General features: G+C 49.0%; 1 protein-coding gene across 2 annotated transcripts in view; it reads right to left on the bottom strand.

The window, feature by feature from the left end:
• Positions 1–510: 510 nt before the first annotated feature.
• The window catches only part of Dnajc16 (DnaJ heat shock protein family (Hsp40) member C16), a 31,827-nt gene continuing 10,352 nt past the window's right edge, over positions 511–21,985 (bottom strand). For both annotated transcript variants that reach the window (XM_028880670.2, XM_028880671.2), the window contains exons 5-15: positions 16,774–16,958; positions 14,280–14,384; positions 13,418–13,576; positions 10,178–10,308; positions 9,050–9,233; positions 7,794–7,976; positions 7,576–7,652; positions 6,563–6,643; positions 6,376–6,474; positions 4,848–5,018; positions 511–4,140 (exon numbers count right to left, since the gene is read on the bottom strand). In XM_028880670.2, coding sequence (XP_028736503.1) covers positions 3,765–4,140; positions 4,848–5,018; positions 6,376–6,474; positions 6,563–6,643; positions 7,576–7,652; positions 7,794–7,976; positions 9,050–9,233; positions 10,178–10,308; positions 13,418–13,576; positions 14,280–14,384; positions 16,774–16,958 — 1,751 coding nt within the window. In that variant the 3' untranslated portion in view covers positions 511–3,764. The remainder of the gene's footprint in view (positions 4,141–4,847; positions 5,019–6,375; positions 6,475–6,562; positions 6,644–7,575; positions 7,653–7,793; positions 7,977–9,049; positions 9,234–10,177; positions 10,309–13,417; positions 13,577–14,279; positions 14,385–16,773; positions 16,959–21,985) is intronic.

Raw genomic sequence — 21,985 nt, forward strand, 5'->3', positions numbered from 1 at the left:
GTGGGTGCTGGGAACTGAACCCAAGTCCTCTGCAACAGTGAGCGCCCAACGGAGGAGCCTTCCGCCCTTTTTGGTTTCTGAGCCACCTCCAGCCTGCTGTGCCTGGAAGCCAGTCGCCTGCAATTCTGACAGTGTATCCATGATGAAATCACCTTGCAATTCCAGAGGTGCCCCAGAGCCATCACACATTAAAATAGTTTATTTGTTTCCAGTCCATAATATTCTTAAAACAAAATAACATTAGCTTTAGTGCCTGTTCACAATACAAAAACAAAACAAAACAAAAAACAAACGAAACTGAAAAAAACATAAAACATAAAAAGACACAATTTGCCAAATAAATTATTTGTTCTTAATAGTATCAAAAGTGCAAAATATCCCCTTCCTCTCAGGTCTGTCTCCCAGGTACAGCCAACGTCCCTAGCAGACAAAACCGGTGGATTCAGCACTGCCATGCTGCCTTTGTTTCCAGATACGTGGACATGAACTACATTTCATCTCCATCCTCTATTTATTCAACTATTTACTTGTTTATTTTGTGGTGCTAAGATCAAAGAATACAGGGCTTCATATGTACTACATGAGTATTCGAACCACCGTGTAACACCCCAATCTGGTAGCATTTGTTTTTTGAGACAAGGTCTCATAGCCCAAGCTGCTTTCACCTGCTCATGCTAAAGATGACCCTGAGCTCCTGATCCTCTTGCCTCTGCTTCCTGAGTGCTGGGATTACAGGCATGTGTATCACATGTGGCTCCTTGCAACAATATTTAAGAGATTCTCCCTAATTTTCCTCCCTCATCACTGGAGATCAAATCAAGGGGCTCACACATGCTAGGCAAATGCTTTACCACTGAACTACAGCTCCAGTATGGAATTCTATTCTGACAACAAAACAGAGGCTGAGTGCTCGCTTCCAATCCTTCGCTCCAAGCAAAGCAAATGGGTCAGACCCATTTTATTATTTTTTCCACACCAGGGAGACACGACGGTGGCTGCAAATGATCAGCACTACGGAAAGGCTGGGAATGAGACTAACCCACCTGAAAACATGCAAACTCTGTGGGGTGGTGGCAGGTGACAGGGAGAGTAGCCTGCTTCTGCAATGTCGCGAGGTAGCCTATCAACTCTGGGTTAGACATAGGGCAGCCAGTCCCTGAGTGGCAGGAAGAGGTATTCCACACAGACTGACTAAAGAGGCTACTGCACCCCGTCTACTGAACATGATTCATAGGCTGTCTCGCACAGACACTCACCTCCTCAAACAGCAGTATCTCAACTGAAACTGGGTCCTGTGATATTACATTCATTAGGATGAGAAACCTTGGCATTTGGCTGAGCATAAAAATAGCTCATATTTGACACAAAAAATAAACAATTCATGGAAATAACATTCAGGAAGAAAGGCTTGTATCTGTCAAAGGTAGACTTGTGGTACATGCCTGTAACCCCAGGACTTGGGAGACTGAGGCAGGAAGGCCTTGAGCTGGAGGCCAGCCTGGGCTACATAGTGAGCAAGCAAGCCAACCGTGATGTCCACTGTGACACTACCCCCATCGGATCTGCAGGGATTCTGGACTCAGTTCCATCACCACTTCCCTCTGTCATCCATTGGAAGGGACTTCTATCTTCTTGGTACAGTTTTGAAGAAAGAACAAAAACCTGGGGAGTTTTTGGTTTTCAGAATTATATGTCAAGGAATTTTATCAATTCCAGAAATGTAAAGACAAAAATCTATCAATGAGTTGAAACATACTCACAAGAGGAGCCCCACCATTAAACAAAACCAAACAAAACACGAGAAAAAACCCAAACCAAACATGATTTGTATGTGATCCTGGGGATGGAACTCAGGCTTTACACCTGCAGGCACGTGTTCTACCCTAGCTCACCCTCAGCCTCCAAAAACGCATTCTGAGGACTGGGCACTGGGGAGCCCATGACTGCCTTCACCCTTTCTAGCTGGGCCAGCCGCATGAGAAGCAAGCATCGAGGGTCAGCATGTACTTCTAGAGGGCCAGATGGAAGAATGAAGCCTGGCAGTGATTTCTTCATGTTTTTTATTTTTTGGTTGTTTTTCGAGACAGGGTTTCTCTGTGTAGTTTTGGTGCCTGTCCTGGATCTCGCTCTGTAGACCAGGCTGGCCTCGAACTCACAGAGATCCACCTGCCTCTGCCTCCCGAGTGCTGGGATTAAAGGCGTGCGCCACCATCGCCCGGCTTCTTTATTTTTTAATAAAGCTAAAGACTCTTTGAGAACTACAGAGGGTCTTGGGCTCAGAGAGTTATCACTTACCACTGGAGCTCAGTGTTTAAAGTAGTCAGGATCCGAGCGAGGTGCTTGGTTCAAAGCAATTATGATTACAGAATACTAACTGAGTGAATGTCCTGTCCCTGATTTGTGCCCTTCACTTTATAAAAGGGCACTTGCTTGACAGTAGAACATACCATGTGTGACGGTTGTCCAAACTCCCCTTGTGGTTTGGCCCTAAAAACAAAGGGTATGTTGAGTGGACGAACATGATCCCGCCCTGAGCCTGAGGGTGCGTGGAGCCAGGCAAGCTGGATTCGATGGGTCTGATCTGGCAGCAGGAAGCAGCGGTAAGGGAGGGACGAAATGAGGAAGCTGAGAAGCCAAAATGCAGGCCAGAAGTAGGAAGCTAGCTGCCTGCCGGACAGGAGTCGGGAACAAGTCTCAGCTCAGTCGGAGAGACAACTTGAAGGTTCAGCACTTTGGGGATGACAATGTTCAAGATGCAATTGTCAGAGAGGTCAGGTTCCTTGGTACGAAGACACACCTGGCATTTTCCCGACCGAGAGTGCGGCAGGAAGGGCTCCTGCACCTGGCTCTCGGTGGACAGGAATAACTGCTGTCACTTAAATCTGCTGGCTCTATGGCAGCTTATCTACGCTCAGAGAACAAGCTCACAGGTTATGGCTCCTAGTATCCGAACTCTAAAATCCACAGAGGCAGAAAGGCATCTGGAGACAGGTCAGTGGCTCAGTCGTGACAGTGCTGGCTAGGCAGACTCTGCCCTGGCTAGGATGGGAGTGTAGTAAGGGACAGGGACGGGGACAAGGGACGCTCATGAAGGATCACAGGGCTGTGAGACTCCAGTCAGAGGTCAACCCTCCCTCCTCTGGGTGGGGAGAACCAAATGTAAATGTTACACCCTCACCCACTGTTCAGCCTTTTCCTTTCATGGCTGGCCAACTGTTGTGGGAGATACCCCCAAAATATACTTCTCAATGTTTGCTCCCAGAAGATGGCCACATGTAAAACTGCTTAGAACTAGGCCTCTCTCAAAGATGCAGGACCTAGGAGCTCTGGTGGGCTGTCTGTCCTGTGTTGAGAGCATGTGCCTTGGCAGAAGCACAGCAGGGGCCAGGCCAGGAGCCTACTGAAGGGGGAGGGGGGAGAGTGACCCACCCTGCAGGACAGGTTAGTGAGGATCCTGAGGTTCATCCAGCACGACTCGAGGTCAAACCACGGGCTTCTCCAACCTAAGGACAGGGTGGTGTGAGCATGTCACAGGGACAACAAAGAAGGGACACGTGTCTATCTGAAGTAGTGCGGCATTCATACAGGGACGAGAAAACCCTGGGAAAGGTTTTCATCTAGGGGTCAAACCTGCGACGTATTTTTACTCCTAGGTGACAAAGGAAAGGTCTTCTAGCCATTGCTCTAGAAGAGAAATCTAAAACCTAGACTCTCCTAAAAATCCCTGTTCCTGGGGCACATTAAAAACCTGAAGAGTCCATATCTCAGTCTAGCTCAGGCCATGATGGGATGTAAAACCTTTGCAAGGAACCTTCCAGCAGGCGCTCCATCCACAAGGACAACTTGCTCAGCTTGCCCTTGAGGGGCTTGGGCCCGAGGCCACAGGGAAGCTTCCCTCTGGAGGAGTCAGGGTCGCAGGAGGCCACAGCTTCCTCGTCCACTGTCTTTAGGGGCTTGAAAAGGCAGAAATACTTCTTGTGGCCGTTCAGGGCCAGCACATAGCCAGTGTAGTCCCGCTCCATAAAGTGCTTGTCATACTGGTTTGGGATCGGGGCTGCGTCCTGAGCAAACTCCAGCAAGTACTCCAGCCACTCTCGGTGTTTGTCCAGACTCAGGAAGGAGAAGTGGAGGCTGCTGCTCCTGTGTAAAGAGCAGACAGGGTCAGGAAGGGGCTCGGCTGCAGGCCACGGAGGGGAGCGCCAGCACTCTGCACAGGGCTGAACAGCCAGGAAAGGCTGGCTGAACTTAGGAGAGGATTTCTGCGGAGTTGGGGGTGAGTGAGGTGCTCATGCTCCTCTGTTCAGAACCAGCAAGACATGGAAGTCAGGGGAGAGTGGTGGGGAGTGGTGTCCCTGTAATCCTAGCACGTGGAAGGTAGAGGCAGGAGGATTGTTCTGAGTTTGAGAGCATCCGGGGCTACATAGAAAGAACTAGATCAAGTCAGGTATGGTGCTCACCTTTAATCCCGGCACTCAGGAGGCAGAGGCAGGCAGATCTCTGTGAGTTTGAGGCCAGCCTGGTCTATAGTTCCAGGGCAGCCAAGGCTATGCAGAGAGACCCTGTCTCAAAAAAACAAAATAAACAACTAAAAACCAACCAAATAAAAGTCAAGAGAAGGCCCCCAATGATGGCAGATGTCTGGCCTGAGAAAAATACAGAATCCTGCTCCTCAAGTGGGAAGTGTTCAAGTGTCTTCCAGTCTCTTATCCCAAGTGGAGTATCTTCTCTCTTCTTTCTTTAGGCACACATCCACATGCTAACACACACACTCGCACGCACACACCAACCACACAGCACATAATCAAGCATGTATACATACACATACATACACACACATCCCTGCTTACCCAGTGAATGTGTAGACCTCTAAAGCAAATTTCTGCAGCAGGCTTGTCTTGGTGGAATTGGAAAGGATGAGGACCACATTCATGTGGCCTGGTCTCAGGCGTACCAAGTTGCTGGTGTACGTCACGTCTGTAAGCTCAGTCACCTCCACAAAGCCTTTCTTGGGAATCTTGCTGTGGAGAAATACAGAGCAGTTTAGAGATGGTCAAGACAGGGGAGTGGAAGGCAGTGGAAGCCAGGCGTGGTAGCGAATGCTGCAACCCTAGCAGCTGGGCAGTCGAGGCAGGGGCATGAGAGGCAAGCCTCAACTATGTGATGAGTCTGAGGCCAGCCTGGACCATGAGAACAGTCAAACCAAACCACCAAACCAGTGGAGCACAGCGCCTCCTGGCGAGGGGGACCAGCTACACTGCACTGACTCGGCCCTGCCGGCTGCACAGGGCCCACTGCAGGGGTCCTGGCCTGCAGCAGCCTGCTCATGCCCCTTCTCATCTGGTGCAAGGGCAGCTGTGTGTCAGGTCAAAGGAGACCATGAATGCTCAGTCTGTTGTTAACTCGGGCTGGTCGGTCCTCTGCTGGGGACACCAGCAGTTCTGAGTCATGGGGACAGGCTACCCCCAGCTTCTGGCTCATTTGCCTCCCTTGTGAGTTCTCCTATCTCTTCCTGCTTCCATCATGGAGCTGGGATTGTGAATCTGCAATCATGGGGCACTTGGTCTGTCAGTCCTGTATCTACACATGTAGAGGATCTCAGTGAACCCCGGGCAGCAGTGACTTCTTCCCTTACTCAGGATGCCTGGGAAGGGGCTGGAGAGACTGACTGCTCATGTGTTATGAGTGTGCACTGTTCTTCCAGGAGCTTTACAACAGCCTGGAACTCCAGCTCTAGGGGTACACAGCCCCCATACTTAAAAAATTATAATTAAATTAAAAAAACCCAAAGCCTCAAAATGCCTGGGAATAGGAAGGTTTTGGATTTTTAGATTTTATAGTATGTGCAAATATGCAAGGCAATATGGCCGGCAGTCCCAACCTGACATCTATGTCTGTTCATTCACCCCAGCCTGCAGGTGACTTTACATACACTTTGTGTGTATGCATGTGCACTGTGACTGTGACTCATGGGATGAGGCACACAACTGTTTTCTTTTTTCTGGGATGAGCTCTCAATATGTAGTTCTGGCTGGCCTGGAACTCACTATATAAAACTCACAGAGAGCTGCCTGCCTCTGCCTCCCAAGGGCTGGGATTAAAGGCGTGCGCCACCATGACAGGCTGGCACAGAATATGTGTGGTCTTGGGCTGCTGGCCATTATGTCTCACACTCTGGGTTATTTTAGAGTTGGGGGCTAGGATGTTGCTCAGCGAGAATGCTTGTCCAGCACATCATGGTTTGATCCCCAGCACTTCAACTCCCTCCCCTGATCCAACAGCCAGGTTTTAGAGCACAGCAAGGTGGAGGCCCCTCCACACTATCCACCCTCCACGCTCTTCGAGGCCAAGGGCAGGCGTGTGGTGTCTGGGAAGAACCTGCTGCTTTCTTTGGTGAAGGCTGGCTCAGTCTTCCCGGTCTTCTCAGGGACCTCTTCCTTATCTGGAGGCTGTGACTCTCGTTCCTCATTTGAGTCGCTAAAGAATGAAAACAAGTTATTATTTTTTTTTAAGGGGTCTAAACGGCCCTGGCAGACAGGGTTCCCACTGATGTCCCTAGGCTCACCTGAAAGCCTGGACAATGACAGTGCCGAAGAGAATGAAGAGAGCGGAGAAGATGAGGGACAGCAGGGGCATCATCTCCCGCCTGAAAGCAAAGGCAGCTGGTTAGCTGCACATCCGTGGCCCAGGAGCGAAGCCCCAAACCAAAAGCCTTTCTCCAAGAAACACAACCCAGGACAGGCTGTTGCTGGGGTGGGGGAGACTGATACTGGAAGAGGGCTTTAGGCTGCGTCTAATACGCTCTGCAGAAGGAGGTGAATACTTTAAGTCGTACACAGGGAAGGACTTGCTGCCACTGAGGTATCTATTGGTGGTTAGAGTGTGAAATGATCTCAGTCTGATTCTTCTGTGGCCAGAATGACCAGATGTGGCTGAGATGGAACAGGGTGTGTCACAGTCAGCTTCAGCTGTCAACCTGACACAAACTAGAGTCATCTGGAAAGAGGGGACCTCGGCAGGAGAGTTGCCTCCATCAGACTGGCCCAAGGGTGTGTCCTGATTACTAACTGACACGGAAGGGTCCAGCCCACCGTGGGTGGTGCCACCCATGGGCAGGCAGACCTGGGTAGCCAGTAAGCAGTGCTCCTCTGCGGTCTCTGCTTTCGCTTGTAAGCCAAAATAAACTTTCCTCCCCAAGTTTGTTTTGGTCATGGATGGACATATTTACGCACTGGACTCCATGTGTCAGGCCCTGTGCTGAGAGGCGACACGCCATGAAGAAGGAACCAGTATCAGCTCTGGTGACAGGGAGACCAGCTGGAGTGATCCTTCCCTCCCAGCAGGAGGTGCCAGTCAGCAAATATTAAAAAGTAAAGCCAAGAGAAAGGAAGCCTGTCACTGGGAACATGTGAATGCATGAACTCTCCCACTTCTGGCAGCAAGTGCACACGGAAATCCAAGGACAGCTCTTTCCAGAGCTTCGAGGCTGGCTTTGACAGCCTACAGCAGGCACATACTGACATTCTGAATGATCGAGGCTAGCTTTGACAGGGAAAAAGAAACCCCACAGGGTCCTACCAGTTACTGTGAAGCAGGCTCTCCCACCAATCTGAGAGGGAGTCAGAAACAGAGTAGAGCCACCGGAGGAAAAACACCTATCAGAGAGGAAACAGGCAGTGTTCAGGACCGAGCCCAGAGGGAGGCCCCCACACTTCCCAACACAGCGCTTCTTCAATCCCTGCTCTGCCCCTGCCCCTCCCCCTCCTGACGGCCCATCTTCCCTGACCCATGCTCACAGGGGCAAGTTCATCCGTCAGGTCAGGGAGCACAGCCTCGGAGGACAGAAAGGCCGGATCTTTCCGAAGCTGGTCCAGATAACCCAGAAGGACGAACTTATCGCTCTCGCTGCCCGTCCAGGGGTCGTCCAGGGTTTTAAACACCACCCTGCCTGCTGTGTTTCTTCTTTCCAAGATGGACACCTGGGGGAAAAGGAGAAAAACCATTGTGAGTTTCAAAAGCAGCAGGACAGAATGACACCAGGAATCGCAGCCCCTGGGAGGCTGAGGCAGGATGGGGAGTTTGAGCCCAGCCTGGACTTACACAGCTAGACCTTATATATATAAGGCTGGCTTGAAGCTTTGTCACCCTGCCTCTACCTCCTGACAATCGTCAGAGTAACGGTTCTTATGGTGAGTTCCCAAAGCTTCAGCCAAAATTCTAAACCTTTTTTCTTCCCACAGATTTCGTGTGACAGACTCTGACTTAACGTTAGAGTTGAGGCGCCTTTGCTTTGCAGAGCATTTCCATGACAACTGAGTGAGAACAGAGAAGGCGGGTCATTCCCTTCCTTTCTGTGATGGGGATGAAAGCTAGGACCTTGCGCATTTCAGGCAAACACTCTATCACCAGACTACAATCCTCACTCCTAAAGAACCAGACTTCTGGGGCTGGAGAGATGGCTCAGAGGTTAAGAGCACTTGCTTGTTCTTCCAGAGGTCCTGAGTTCAATTCCCAGCAACCACATGGTGGCTCACAACCATCTGTAATGAGATCTGGCGCCCTCTTCTGGTATGTGGGTATACATGCACACAGAACACTGTATACATAATAAATAAAGAAATCTTTAAAAAAAAAAAAAAAAAACTATTAAAAAAAAAAAAGAACCAGACTTCTGGGAGGCGGGCGGCGAGAAAGGAGAAAGGAGGTTTCCAAGCACATTAACAGTGGCCTGAGATTTGGAGAATGGGGCCTCTACAGTTCTGCACCACTACAGCTGACCTAGGAAAAGCTGCTGGAAAAGGCTGACACACCTCAACCTTCCCTTATGGGAAGCGGCCAAGACGGCTCAGCTGGGATGGTGCCAGATTACAGAAGAATGCCTTCCGCCTTCCAGAGAGGACTGGAGCCACATGGGGGTGTAAAATGGCTAAGTGAAAGATGGAGGTCTGACTAGACTCCAACCAAGTCTTAGAGGTTTCCAGATGTTTGCACTCTGTACTCAGCACTCCCAAGACAGGAGGCGCGGGGCTGAGGGCTGGGGCTCGTGGCTTACCCCTGACTTCCCTTGGAACGCCTCACTGTCTGGTAGCAAGGTGCTGGCAAATTCCTGCTGCCGGCTGCTGTAGACGTGCACAAACCGTACGGTGTCCTGAGTGTTTGCCAATGCAAAGGACAGGAAGGCGTCGAAGGGTTTGCTTGGCTTGTTAGCCTCGGCCGTCAGCAAAACCACACAGTACCTGGACACGAACAAGAGAGGAGGTCCTAGAACCAACCGGGCCTGGGCCAGGGCCAGGCTTGGCAACTGCTGCTAAGGAAAGAGGAGACACATCTTGCATGATGAAAACCTGTCTCTGAGGAAACTTTGAGAAGCCATGTGTCCCAGTCTCCTCTCTCAGGGAGGAGTGGCTGCATCTATCTCAGGGCAGAGGTGACAAATCTCATTCTGAAGGGGCTGCCTCTGCAAGGTTCTAATGGAAGCCCAGCGTTCATTTCTTCATCCCCCTGAACATTTGCTGGGCTCTCCGGCAACGTTCCCACCCTTGTTCCAGTGGAGAAAACAGACATCTGACACACAGACACGAAAGTGGGTAATGACGGTGCTGGGAGAAAAAGAGGACGGGACAGAGAGGCTGGTACAGGCTGAAGTCACACTCCTGCAGACCAGGAAAATGCCACCTGATGCTTGAGCAGAGACTTGAATCAAGTGCTGGAGGAGAGGAAAAGAGGGCGGAGCAACTTGATGTGCCCTGGGTTTGGAGAGCTCAGTGACAGATGTGTGGAGAACAGATGGAAGAATAAGGGAATGGATGGGAGCAGAGACCCTATGGGACATGGTGGTGGCCTGCTCAAGCGTGGCAGTGGTAAAACAGTGAGACCCCAGACAGCTCTGAAAATGTGTGTGTGTCTGGGCGTGTGTGGATCAATCCTCTCCTTCCACCACATGGATCTCAGAGATCAAAGCCAGGAGGTCAGGCTGGACAGCAAGCGCCTTGACTTGCTGAGCCATCTTGCTGGGCTTCCAGATATCTGCTAGATATGGTGGCCCATGTCTACTATTTCAGCATATGGTGCAAAGGTACCCTGGACTAAGGCACCTCACCCCATCATAGTTTAACTGCCCCGCAGGAAGACAACACTGTTCCCTCCCACTTCAGTAAGAGGCAGAGCCTGGAGTTCATACTTCCTCTGTCGGTGAGACCGCTTCACAGGACAGAGTTCATGGAACAGCCGCTGGCTAGTCAGCCGGGCCGCCAGCAGGTACTTGTTCTGGGCGATGAAGTCCTCAATGACCTGCTTCTTCAAGCCTCGAGCCTGGAGAAACACCAACAAGCATTCAGTTTCCACACTGCAAACAGGCTTTACTCACAAGCTTACGGAGACTGTGGCTGACTCTGTCTACGGTAACATCACCAGGCAAGAAACGTGCGGAGATGTCCGATAACCCAGGTGAAGGTGATGATGCAGCCAGGTCGTGCTCAGGGGAAAATGAAGAGGTTTCTACTTTGTGACTGCATACCGTTTTACACTAACAGCTTGGAAAAGTTAATCATTTTGATTTTTACACAAATATATTCCATTTAGGATCTGTAGCAAACTGAACAATTCAAAATAAACCCCAGGGCTAGGGAGGTGACTCAGTGGTAGAATGCTGGTCTAATAAGCACGAAGCCCCAGGTTAAATCAATGGTACCTCAAAAAACGACAGAATGAAACAAAATACCCAAACACTTGGGTTTTTTTTTTTTTGAGACAGGATCTTACTGTGTACCTTGGTAGGCCTGGAATTTGCTATACAGACCTGGATGGCTTCAAAGTCACAGAGATCCATCTGTCTGCCTCCCAGGTGCTGGGATTAAATCATGTGCCACTATGCCCATTCCCCTTTAGAGACAGGCTCTCCTGTAGCCCAGGCTAGAACCCAACTTGTTATGTAGCTGAAGCTGACCCTGGACTTCTGATCCTCCTGCCTACCTTCCTAGTGCTGGGACTCCTGGTATGTGCCACTACACCCAGTTTGTGTGGTGCCTGGAGTGAATGCAGGGCTTTATACGCTCCAGGAGAGGGCTACCCCTCAGTGACATCCCAGCCCTCCCCACACAGTTACTAAGAATGAAGAGGCAGACCACAGAATTGCCGCTGTCAACAGAATTGTCATTGCTTGCATGCATTTTAAAGGACAGACATGACACAGGAGAAGCAATACTGCCACCAGCCTCAGATGATACTGTGTACTTAGCCAATCCTAAGGACGGAAGAGATGACTGACTATAGGCATATCTGCAAAGTTGCTGGATGATACAAAGTCAGTGTCTGAGAACCAACCGTATTCCATTCTCAGCAGATGCGGTCTCACAAGTATGGAGAAGGGAGAGCACATAGGGAAGATCCTGGGCCAGTGAGATGGCTCAGTGGGTAAGGGGGCTTGCCACCAAGCCTGATGTCCTGAGTTTGATTCCCCAAAACCCCCAGAGTGGAAGGAAGGAACTGACTTCCACAAGCGGTCCTCTGACCTCCACACAGATACATGAATGTGCAGAGGTACACACAAATGAATAAATGTAAGTTTTAAAAAGGTTATAATCTTCACTCACCGACACACTCACAACCTTTTGTGCTCTACCTGCTGCCCTTCCACCTCTTTAAAAATTTTTGAGATAAGGTGTCAAGTAGCCCAGGCTGGCCTGGACTCGCTATGTTAGTTGAGGATGTCCTCGTACTTCCTTCCTCTGGCTTCTCCCTCCAGAGTGCTGGGATCACAGGCCTGCACTGACGTGCCTGGCCTCCACAGTGCTGGGGATCCAACCTGGGGCTTGTGTCTGCCAGGCAAGCACCTGACAAATGAGCACCCGTGACAGCGCCCCCTACTGCCGCCCACGTTAGCTTCCTCAGCCTCCCAAGTGCTGAGATGATAGCACTGCCGTCAAGGCCAGCCTCCTCCTGCCTTCCTGAGCTGTCCCCGTCCGTCTGTCCATCCGTCCGTCGTCGGTCCGTCCACCTGTGTAAGGGTCATCTCCGCTAGTCTTTGCTATAGGCAGCTCGAATTCAGCACCCCTAAGACAAACTGGCTCTCTTCGTTCCCTCCCTATCAGCCATTTCCCTGTCTGGTTCTGCCCCACGGAATGACCTTCCTTATTTCCAGTTTCCCACACCCCTATTCTACACAACGGCAGACTGACTGCCTTTTGGTCTTTTCCCCCCTGACTGAACCACTGTAGGTACAGTCCACGGACGAGACCCCAGTCAGCACCGTACTCACTACACAGCAGTCAGGCACTGAAATGTTTAGTGACCAAAACGAAACATGTTCTTTTTATTTTTAATTATGTGCTTATGTGTGTGGGTCTGTGCACACGAGCGCAGGCAAACGAAAGGCTGTCCAGAAGGGATGGACAGGCCCCTTGGGACTGGACTTACAGGTGCTTGTGAGCCGCCCAACAGGGTGCAGGGACCTGAACTCTGGAACTCTGGGTCCTCTAGAAGAGCAGTACATGGTTTTTAACTGCTGAGCCATCTCTCCAGCACCCCAAATAAAGAATTTAGTAAAACTTATTATAGCCTCACTTAAGAGTCAAGGGCCAGTGGGCATGGTGGTACACTCAGGAGACAGAGGCAGGCAGAGCTCTGCAATTTCAAAGTCAGATTAGTCTCTACATTGAGTGAGACCTTGTTTAAAAAGCTAGCCCTCCCACCCCCGTAGTTGGTGGTGGCGCATGCCTTTAATGCCAGCACTCGGGAGGTAGAGGCAGGCACATCTCTGTGAGTTCGAGGCCAGCCTGGGCTACAGAGTGAGTTTCAGGAAAGGAGCAAAGCTACACAGAGAAACCCTGTCTCGAAAAGCCAAAAAACCCAAACCAAACCAAAAACTAACCCTCAAAACCAACAACAAACATCTCTTCTCTCAAACCAACAAGTCTCCTGCCTCAACCTTTATAGAGTACTGGAATTCCAGGCATGTGCCATTTGAGATAAAATTTTTTTAAAGCAAAACATCACTGTGTCATATAAAAAAACCAGCAAAATTTAGTGCATCAGTAGAAAGAAATGGCAAACCAGTTTCTCCTTTTTCTCCAGTTTGGCTCAATTTTGTCTTTCTCTGATTTATTCCTGAGTGTGCATGTCTGAGCACACCCGGGTTGGCTGTCTCTTTCCACCACACGGGTCCCAGGGAGAGAACTCAGGTGGTCAGGCTAGGCAGCTAACACTCTCATCCACTCAGCTCTCTTGATGACTCCCTCCTCTTTCATTGAGACAAAGTCTCCTTGTAGCTCAGGCTAGCCCCAGACTCCTTATGCAGTGGAGAATGACCTTGAACTCCTGCCCTTCCAGGGCTGGGACTACATAGCTCGCTTCAGCGGTTGCTTATTTGCTCGAGGCTGAGGTAAACTGAAGGACATCTTGACAGGAGGTGATTCTCACGTACCTGGATCACATCAGCAGGCTTGTTTATGTGCTCTTTAAAGATCAGCATGGTGGGGGCATAGATGTTGATGTTATACTCCCTGGTCATCTCCTCCACACCTCGCAAGCCGATGTACACATAACCGAAGGACACGTAATCTTTGTATGCAAAGGCCGTCAGCTGTGAGGGCAGAGGGAGGAAAGGAAATCGACAGCTTGGGATCCAGCTTACAAAGCAAGTTGGCCCTGTTAATGTCAGCAGCTGGGATGAGCCACCAGCTCATGGATCCCATGAGTCTTCCTCACCCTCACACATTCACTTCAGGAATTCTATGATATTCTATGCATAAAAACTGAGCAAAGGTAAACACAACTACTCTTCTTATGAGATAAAACAAAATAATGATTATGCTGAAATCTTGCCTGGGTACATGTGTGTCCTTGTGTGTGTATGTATGTGTGTGTGTGTCCAGCCCAGCAATAAACTACAACAAACAGCCTTATCTCAAACACTTGAGATCAGAAATGCTTCAGACTTTTCCAGTTTGGACTATTAGCATATTCATAACAAAGTATTCTTGGGAACAGCACCAAATTTAAACACAAAGAATCTGTATGTTCCACATACACCTTATCCACACAGCATGAAGGTAACTGTGTGTACATTTAGTGTGCCTACGTCTTGACTGTGACCTGTCACATGAGGTCAGGGGTGGAATTTCCTGCTTGTGGCATCGAGTCCATGTTCAAGAGTTTTCTGATTTGGGAATTTTCAATTAGAGATGCTCAATATGTAATTACACAAAAGACAAGCAGACAATGGGCTGCGGATCAGAGCTGGCTCCCCCGACAGGACCACGAGGCGCTGCCCCAGGGGTGGGTACCTTGTACAGCAGTGGCACCGCCGGCGTCTGGCCGAACAGGAGGGCATGAGGCTTGTTCTCTTGCTGCCAGCCAGAGAGGAATCGCACGTAATTTTTATTTGTAACCTTAAATTGGAGATAGAAGGTTAGTTGCAATATTTAATTTTTTTTTTTTGGTTTTTTTTGAGACAGGGTTTCTCTGTGTAGCTTTGCGCCTTTTCCTGGAGCTCACTTGGTAGCCCAGGCTGGCCTCGAACTAACAGAGATCCGCCTGGCTCTGCCTCCCGAGTGCTGGGATTAAAGGCGTGCGCCACCACGCCCGGCGCAATATTTAATTTTTAAGAAAGATTTTTTTTTTTTTTTAAGATTTATTTATTATATATACAGCATGTATGACTGCTGGCCAGAAGAAGGCACCAGATCTCATCAGGTGGTTGTGAGCCACCATGTGGTTGCTGGGAATTGAACTCAGGACCTCTGGAAGAACAGTCAGTGCTCTTAACCTCTGAGTCATCTCTCCAGCCCCTAAGAAAGATTTTTTTTATTTTTATTTTTATATATGCATGCTTTGCCTGAATGTATGTATGTGTACCACACACAGGTCTGGTGCTCACAAAGGTCAGAAGAGGGCATCAACTTCCCTGGAACCAGAGTTACGATGTTTGTGAGCTAACATGTGGGTGCTGGGAACTAAACCCAGGTCCTCTGGAAGGGTAGCCAGTGCTCCAAACCTCTAAGCCATCTCTTTGGCCCCAATATTTAATTCTTAACAACTGTATTATACTGCTGTCAGGAGATAAATAAACTAGGGATATTTATTATATCCCCCCCCCCATATATATTGTTTATTAAAAAAAATTAAAAAATACGGGTAAGTAATCTTTTTGTCTTTTTTTTTTTGACAGGGTCTATGTAGCCCTGGCTATCCTAGAACTTACTATGTAGACCAGGCTGGCCTCAAACTTACAGAGATTCAGCTGCCTTTGTCACTAATTGTTTTGTCTTAGACAAAAACCATCAGAAGAATGGAGGCATAGAGACCATGTATTTATAAACTCTTACTGAATGACAGAATGACTGACCATGTCATAAAGTCACTTCTGGAGTTGGTTCTTTTTCTGTTGTTTCGGTAGGAGTACTGGGGATTGAACCTACAGCCTCCGCATGCTAGCTAAGTGCTCTACCATTGGCTCCACCCTTGCGTAGCTTGTTCTTGTTTCATTTTGGGTGACTTGGGTCTCCTAGGCGTTGGGGATTGAACCCAGGGCATTACCAAGCACGAGTTCTACCATCAGCCTCTCAGAGTGCACTTCTGCAGACATGCAGCACTGGCCCTTTAAAAATGGCTGAAGTAGGTAGGGCTGGAGAGATGCTCAGTGGTTAGAGGTGCTTGCTGGTCTTGTAGAGGACCCAAGTCTCAAACAACAACAAAACAAAATCACACTTTTTTATTTTGTGTACATGTAGGTACATGAGCTATGCATGCATGTGTGGGACAGAGGACAACCTGCAGGAACGGGTTCTCTCCTTCCACCATGTGGGTCCTCGGGCATCAACTCAGGCTGTCAGGCCTGGCAGTGAGCACCTTCACCTGCTGAGCCAGCTCTCTGGCTCACACTGAGCTTACTGTGTGTGTGTGTGTGTGTGTGTGTGTGTGTGTGTGTGTGTGTGTGTGTGTGTGTTTTAAAGATTTATTTATTTATTTATTATACATACAGTGTCTGCCTATATGCCAGAAGAGGGCACCAGATCTCATTATAGATGGTTGTGAGCCACCATGTGGGTGCTGGGAATTGAACTCATGACTCTGGAAGAACAGCCAGTGCTCTTAACCTCTGAGCCATCTCTTCAGCCCCTTTGTTTTGTTTTTAAGACAAGTTTTCTCTGTGTAGCCCTGGCTGTCCTGGAACTCGCTCTGTAGACCCAGCTGGCCGCCAACTCCACCTGCCTCTGCCTCCCGAGTGCTGGGATTGAAGGTGTGAGACACCTCAACTGGCTCCTCACTAGCTTCTAAAGTTCCAGAAATAACACTTCGTTTAATGAGTCTGCTGGTTTTGGTAGATGTGATCCTTAAAAAACATAGAAACCAAATGTAAATTCACTTTTTTTCTCAATGAAATCTAGTTTGAGCATTTTTTTTCCCAGAGCTGAGGACCAAACCCAGGGCCTTTAGCAAGCGCTCTACCACTGAGCTAAATCCCCAACTCCGAGTATTTTTATAGAATAAATACATGCAGGTGAACAAACACATAGCCATAAATCCTATCACGTCATCTAACTTCGCTGTTGTTTAGGAAACACGACAGTGGCTTCAGATCAGGTTCCTGGGATGGGATAACACTTGTGAGCTGGTTATTAATAGAGTGACCTTTCTCCGGCTCTGTACTCCTGCTTCAGCCTTTGGTCACCCAGGCTTTATCAGGAAAATCAGGTGAAAGGAAACGGTATATGCCAGGCTGCTCAGAGTGAAGACTGGGAGGTTCTGGTTGGCAGCCCGTTCTCAGCGGACACTCACCTTCTCCACCAAGTTCCCTGGAAGAAGACTCTCCACGAACTGCCGTAGGTTCTCATGAACCACTGCATTGTGGAAGAAGGAGATTTTCCCATTGATGATTCCTAGGATGGAGGGGGTACTGTGTGCTCCCAGGTGATGAGCCAGGCGTCTTTCGTAGCCAGCGTGGACGACACCAATCCCCACACCTGAAAAGCACGGAAGAGTTCCATGAGGTCTTTCTGAGACTCTGGCAAGAAGGAATCCTGACAAGACCTTTACAGCGGGAAGTGAAACTCCACCGGGTTGGAGTAGATACTTTTCTAATAGCTTGTTTAGCATTTTTTTCACTGTTGCAACTCTAGATTGGTAAGTTTTTCTATTAGAACAATCTGGTAATATTTACAAATAATTGCAAACCTGAATATCTTCTAAGCCTGTTATTTCTAATTTTGGGAGCAGGTCATGAGGAAATGCTTTACAAGAAAAAAAGAGGGCTGGAGAGAAGATTCAATGGATAAAGGAGTTTGTTGCCAAGCCTGAGATCCATCCCTAGAACCTACAAGACATGAGGAGAACTGACTCTGGCAGGTTGCTCTCTGACCTTTGTACATTTTTGTACACACACACACACACACACACACACACACACACACACACACTCACTAAATAAATAAATGCAAAAGAGAGAAAGAACAATCTGTGCCCCTGTTCCTACCCATAAACAGACAAGGATAAACAAGTCACTGGTAATAGGCCAGTGACTCAGCAACGGTGCCCTCCCAGCACCACAACAGGGGTCACCTCTTCTCGCCCTCAGGAACACATTTCCCTTTTATACACATTACTTTATTGAGACTGAAAAATACACACTTTGGGCCTATGAGATGGCTCAGTGGGTAAAGGAGCTTGCTGTACAAGACTGACCACTTGGGTTTGACTCCTGGAACCCATGGAAAGGTGGAAGAAGAGAATCACCTCCACACAATTAGAAACAATGTAAAAAACATAAATTCTTTGGCTGGAGAGAGAGTGCAGAAGTTAAGGCACTAGCTGCACAGGGATCTAGGTTCAATTTCCAGCATCCACACGGTGACTCACAGCTGTCCATCACTCCAGTTCCAGAGAATCAACACCTCTCTGGCCTCCTCAGCCCCAGGCACACACTCGGTGCATAGTTGTACACACTGGGCTGGGTGTGATGACGCACACCTTTAATCTCATCACTGGGAGGCAGAGTCAGGGGGATCTCTGTGAGTTTGAGGGCAGCCTGGTCTACAGAGCGAGATCCATGCCAGCCAAGGCTACACAGAGATCCTGTGTCTTAGTCACTATTCTACTGCTGTGAAAAGACGCCATGACAGGGCAACTCTCACAAAGGGAAAGTATTTAATTAATTGTGACTTTCAGTTTCAGGGTTTGGTCCATTGTAGTCATGGCAAGGAGTGTGGCAGTGTGCAGGCAGACTCGGTGCTGGAGAAGTGGCCAAGAGTTTTACATTTGGCTCCACAGGCAGCAGGAAAAGAGCCACTGGGGCTGGCTTGGGCTTCTGAAATCTCCACCCCCAGTGACACACTTCCTCCAACAAAGCCGTTTCTCCTAACCCTTCTCAAGTATTGACCCTCCTTGATGACTAAATATTCAATATACAAGCCTAGGGGTGCCATTCTCCCCAACCCCCGATAGGGTTTATCTGTATAGCCTTGGCTGTCTTGGAGCTCACTCTGTAGACTAAGTTGGCCTTGAACTCACAGAGATCCAACTGCCTCTGGCTACCAAGTTCTGGGATTAAAGACGTGTGCCACCACTGCCCAACTAATGGGTGGCATTCTTATTCAAACCACCACACCTGTTTCAAATAAAACCCAGACATACATGCAGACAAAATGCCCATTCACACAAAATAACAATAATTTGAGAGAATCCGTACCCCCCTCTCTCCTCCCTCTCTTTCTCCATAGGGCTTCACTATGCAGCTTTCGCAGGCCTAAAATTTTATATGTAGGCCAGCCTCTGCCTCTGTCTCTTGGGTGCTGGGACTAAAGGTGTACAGCACCAACATGGCTACAAATCCCTTAAAAAAGGAAAGAAGGCACCAGGAGACGGCCCAGGGAGTAAACACCTTGCCACATAAGCCTAGTGACTTGAGTTCAGATCCTCAGAACCCACGTAAAGCACTGGATGTGGTAGTGTGCATGTGTAATCGCAGCCTTCCTATGGAGAAATGGGAGGCAGAGAAACACGGAAAAGCCTGGCGGCCAGCTATCCTGGAGTACACAGCAGGGTAGAACCAAGGTACAGGCCTTGCCTAAAAAAGGGCGTGAAGCCGGGCGGTGGTGGCGCACGCCTTTGATTTGAGCACTTGGGAGGCAGAGACAGGTGGATCTCAGTGAGTTCAAGGCCAGCCTGGTCTACAGAGCCAGTTCCAGGACAGCCAGGGCTACATACAGGAAAACTCTGTCTCAAAAAACAAAAACAAACAAACAAAACAAAAAAACAAGGTGTGAAGCAAGAACTGATTTCCCGAATTTGTTCTCTGACCTCCACAAACACGATATACACAAATACACCTACAAATTTAAAAAAACAAAACAAAAAACACAAAAAAAGCAACCAAATTTAAAAAAAGTAAACAACATTAAGTTAACACCATTCAAGAGTCCATGAGAGCCCTGTGAGGAGCTGGTGTTCAGCTGTTCATTTTTTTCTGTGTGTGTGTGTGTGTGTGTGTGTGTGTGTGTGTGTGTGTGTGTATATATGTGTATGTGTGCGCGTGCACACAAAGACACAGGCTGTAAGCGGGGTCCTCTTTTTCACCAGACACGAGCTTCAGTTAACACCTGTGTCTTCTCTTGTTTTTTTTTTTGGTTTTTTTCGAGACAGGGTTTTTCTGCATAGCTTTGTGCCTTTCCTGGAACTCACTTGGTAGCCCAGGCTGGCCTCAAACTCACAGAGATCCCCCTGGCTCTGCCTCCCGAGTGCTGGGATTAAAGGCGTGCGCCACCACCGCCCGGCTCTCTTGTTCTTTCATTTAACCGGATGTCTGGAGGGCCAGCCACTCTACTAAGTGCAAGATTAACACTCAATAAGGAGACACTGTTTTGGGGGTGTCTGGGAGACTTGAGTGTCACCTGAAACTGAACTCCTGGTCTCCTCCCCAGAGCTCCACCCGCCTCTGCCATTCCAAACATGGCAGCTCCATTCCTCCCAGCACACAGCCCAAACAACAGAGAGCCACCCTTCTCTCGTCCCTCACACCCACATCCAATCTGCCAGCCGGCCTCCTGGATCTCTCTTCAGAGGATGCCAATTCGGCAGCTTTTCACCACTCCCATAATCCTTTTCCTCTACCCCCTCTTCCCACCTCACTATGTAGCCAGCATGACCCTGAACACCCCCATCCTCTTGCCTCTGGCTCCCCAGGTGCTTGGATTACAGGTGTGCACCACAGCACACAGCTTCCTCTTGGCTGGCTGCTACAGTGGCCTCCTAAGTGGTCTTTCCTGTTGCAGTCTGTTCTTCACATAATCATCAGATTGTTCCTTCTAAATGAACCACACTATTCTTCTGTTCAAACCCAGCAAAGAAGTATTCACTCTACTTGGAATCAAACCACGGTCTTCAAAAAGGACAATGGGACCCTTCACGGTGTGGTCCCTGGTCCCATCTCCTCTTTTTCCTCCTCCTTATTCTTAGCTTGCTCTAGCCCAGATCAGACAAGGATGCTAAAGCTTTGGGGCCCTGGCCCCGGCCCGGCCCATTGGTGTCTCTCTAGCTAACATCCTCACTGACTTCAAGTCCTTCTCAGAAGGCTCTCATCAGCCCATATTAAAGCAGTGTCCCCCACAGGCAGCATTTCCAAACCCACTCACTTTCCGTCTTTCCATAGCTTAACATTTCCACAGGGGTTCAGGGAACTGCATTCGGGGTCCTGAGCACACTGAGTACATGCTGCCTCTGAACTGCACCCCAGCTGCTGCTCCCCATCCGCTAGCACAGTTTGCACACGTCCTTTTCTGCTCAATATTTATAAGCTGCCTTCCAGTTCTAGAATGAAGGCTCTAAGGAAGACGGGATCCTGGTTTACCACCAGCATCAGACCAGAGCTGGGCACAATCAAAGTGGGCTACTGGTCTGAGACAGGGTTTCTCTGTGTAGCCCTGGCTGTCTTGTAACTTGATCTATAGATCAGGCTAGCCTCGAACTCACAGAGATCCGCCTGCCTATGCCTCCCGAGTGCTGGGATTAAAGGTGTGGGACACTGCCTGGCTAACCAATTCATTTTTACCAACGGAGCTGTGCAGGAGATGGGAAGAAGCCAACTGCTTTCCTACTGTCACATTTGGCACTCAGCACCTTACTTCTGTGTGTGTGTGTGTGTGTGTGTGTGTGTGTGTGTGTGTGTGTGTATGTGTGTTTGCACTCACCAACACTTAGAGGCTGATGTTGGGTGTCTTCTTCTAGTTTTCACCCAATTATTTATTGTTATTGTTGCTTGGGTGTGTGCATACATGTGCACCTGCATGAATACCCTATGGTATGAATGTGGAGATGAAAGGACAGCTTTCACCAGGCATGGTGGCACAAACCTTTCATCCCAGTACTTGGGAGGCAGAGGCAGGCAGATCTCTGTGAGTTCAAGGCCAAATTAATCTACATGGCCAGTTTCGGAACAGTCAGGGCTATATAGAGAAATCCTGTCCCACAAAAACAAATAACCACAACCACAGAGACAGGAGACAATCAATGCCCAAGTGTGAATTCCTCTCACTTCCAACCACCAGTTTGTGGCCTCTCTCAACCAAGTTCTCCAAGAAAGCTATCAGCCAAGTGGTCCCAGGGAGTCTTTCATGACCCGCCTTTATCCCTGACTCCGACATTTTCCTTCTGTAGGAGGCGATGGTGCCTGGTGTTGCTTTGGCTACGGTAACAGTCACCACACACCACGGCAATTTCTCATTCTAAAGTTCTGGAGACAAGGAGTCCAGCTTATCCTGCAGGGCCGAGTCATGGTGTCAGCATGGTTGGCTTTCTTTGCAAGCTGCAGGGAGAGTCCATCTGGGCCCTTTCCAGCTCCTGGTAACTGCCTGCATCTCTTGCTTTGTGGTCCCTCCGTGTGACATCTAACCCCGCCTACCATGCCTGATGATCAGAGTTCCATGCCCAGAACCCACATAGTGGAAGGAGAGAACTAAGAGTCATCCTCTGGCTTCCGTGTGTGCTCAGATGTGTAAAA

Source organism: Peromyscus leucopus, chromosome 2, assembly GCF_004664715.2.
Source record: "Peromyscus leucopus breed LL Stock chromosome 2, UCI_PerLeu_2.1, whole genome shotgun sequence".
In the NCBI taxonomy this organism is placed as follows: domain Eukaryota; kingdom Metazoa; phylum Chordata; class Mammalia; order Rodentia; family Cricetidae; genus Peromyscus; species Peromyscus leucopus.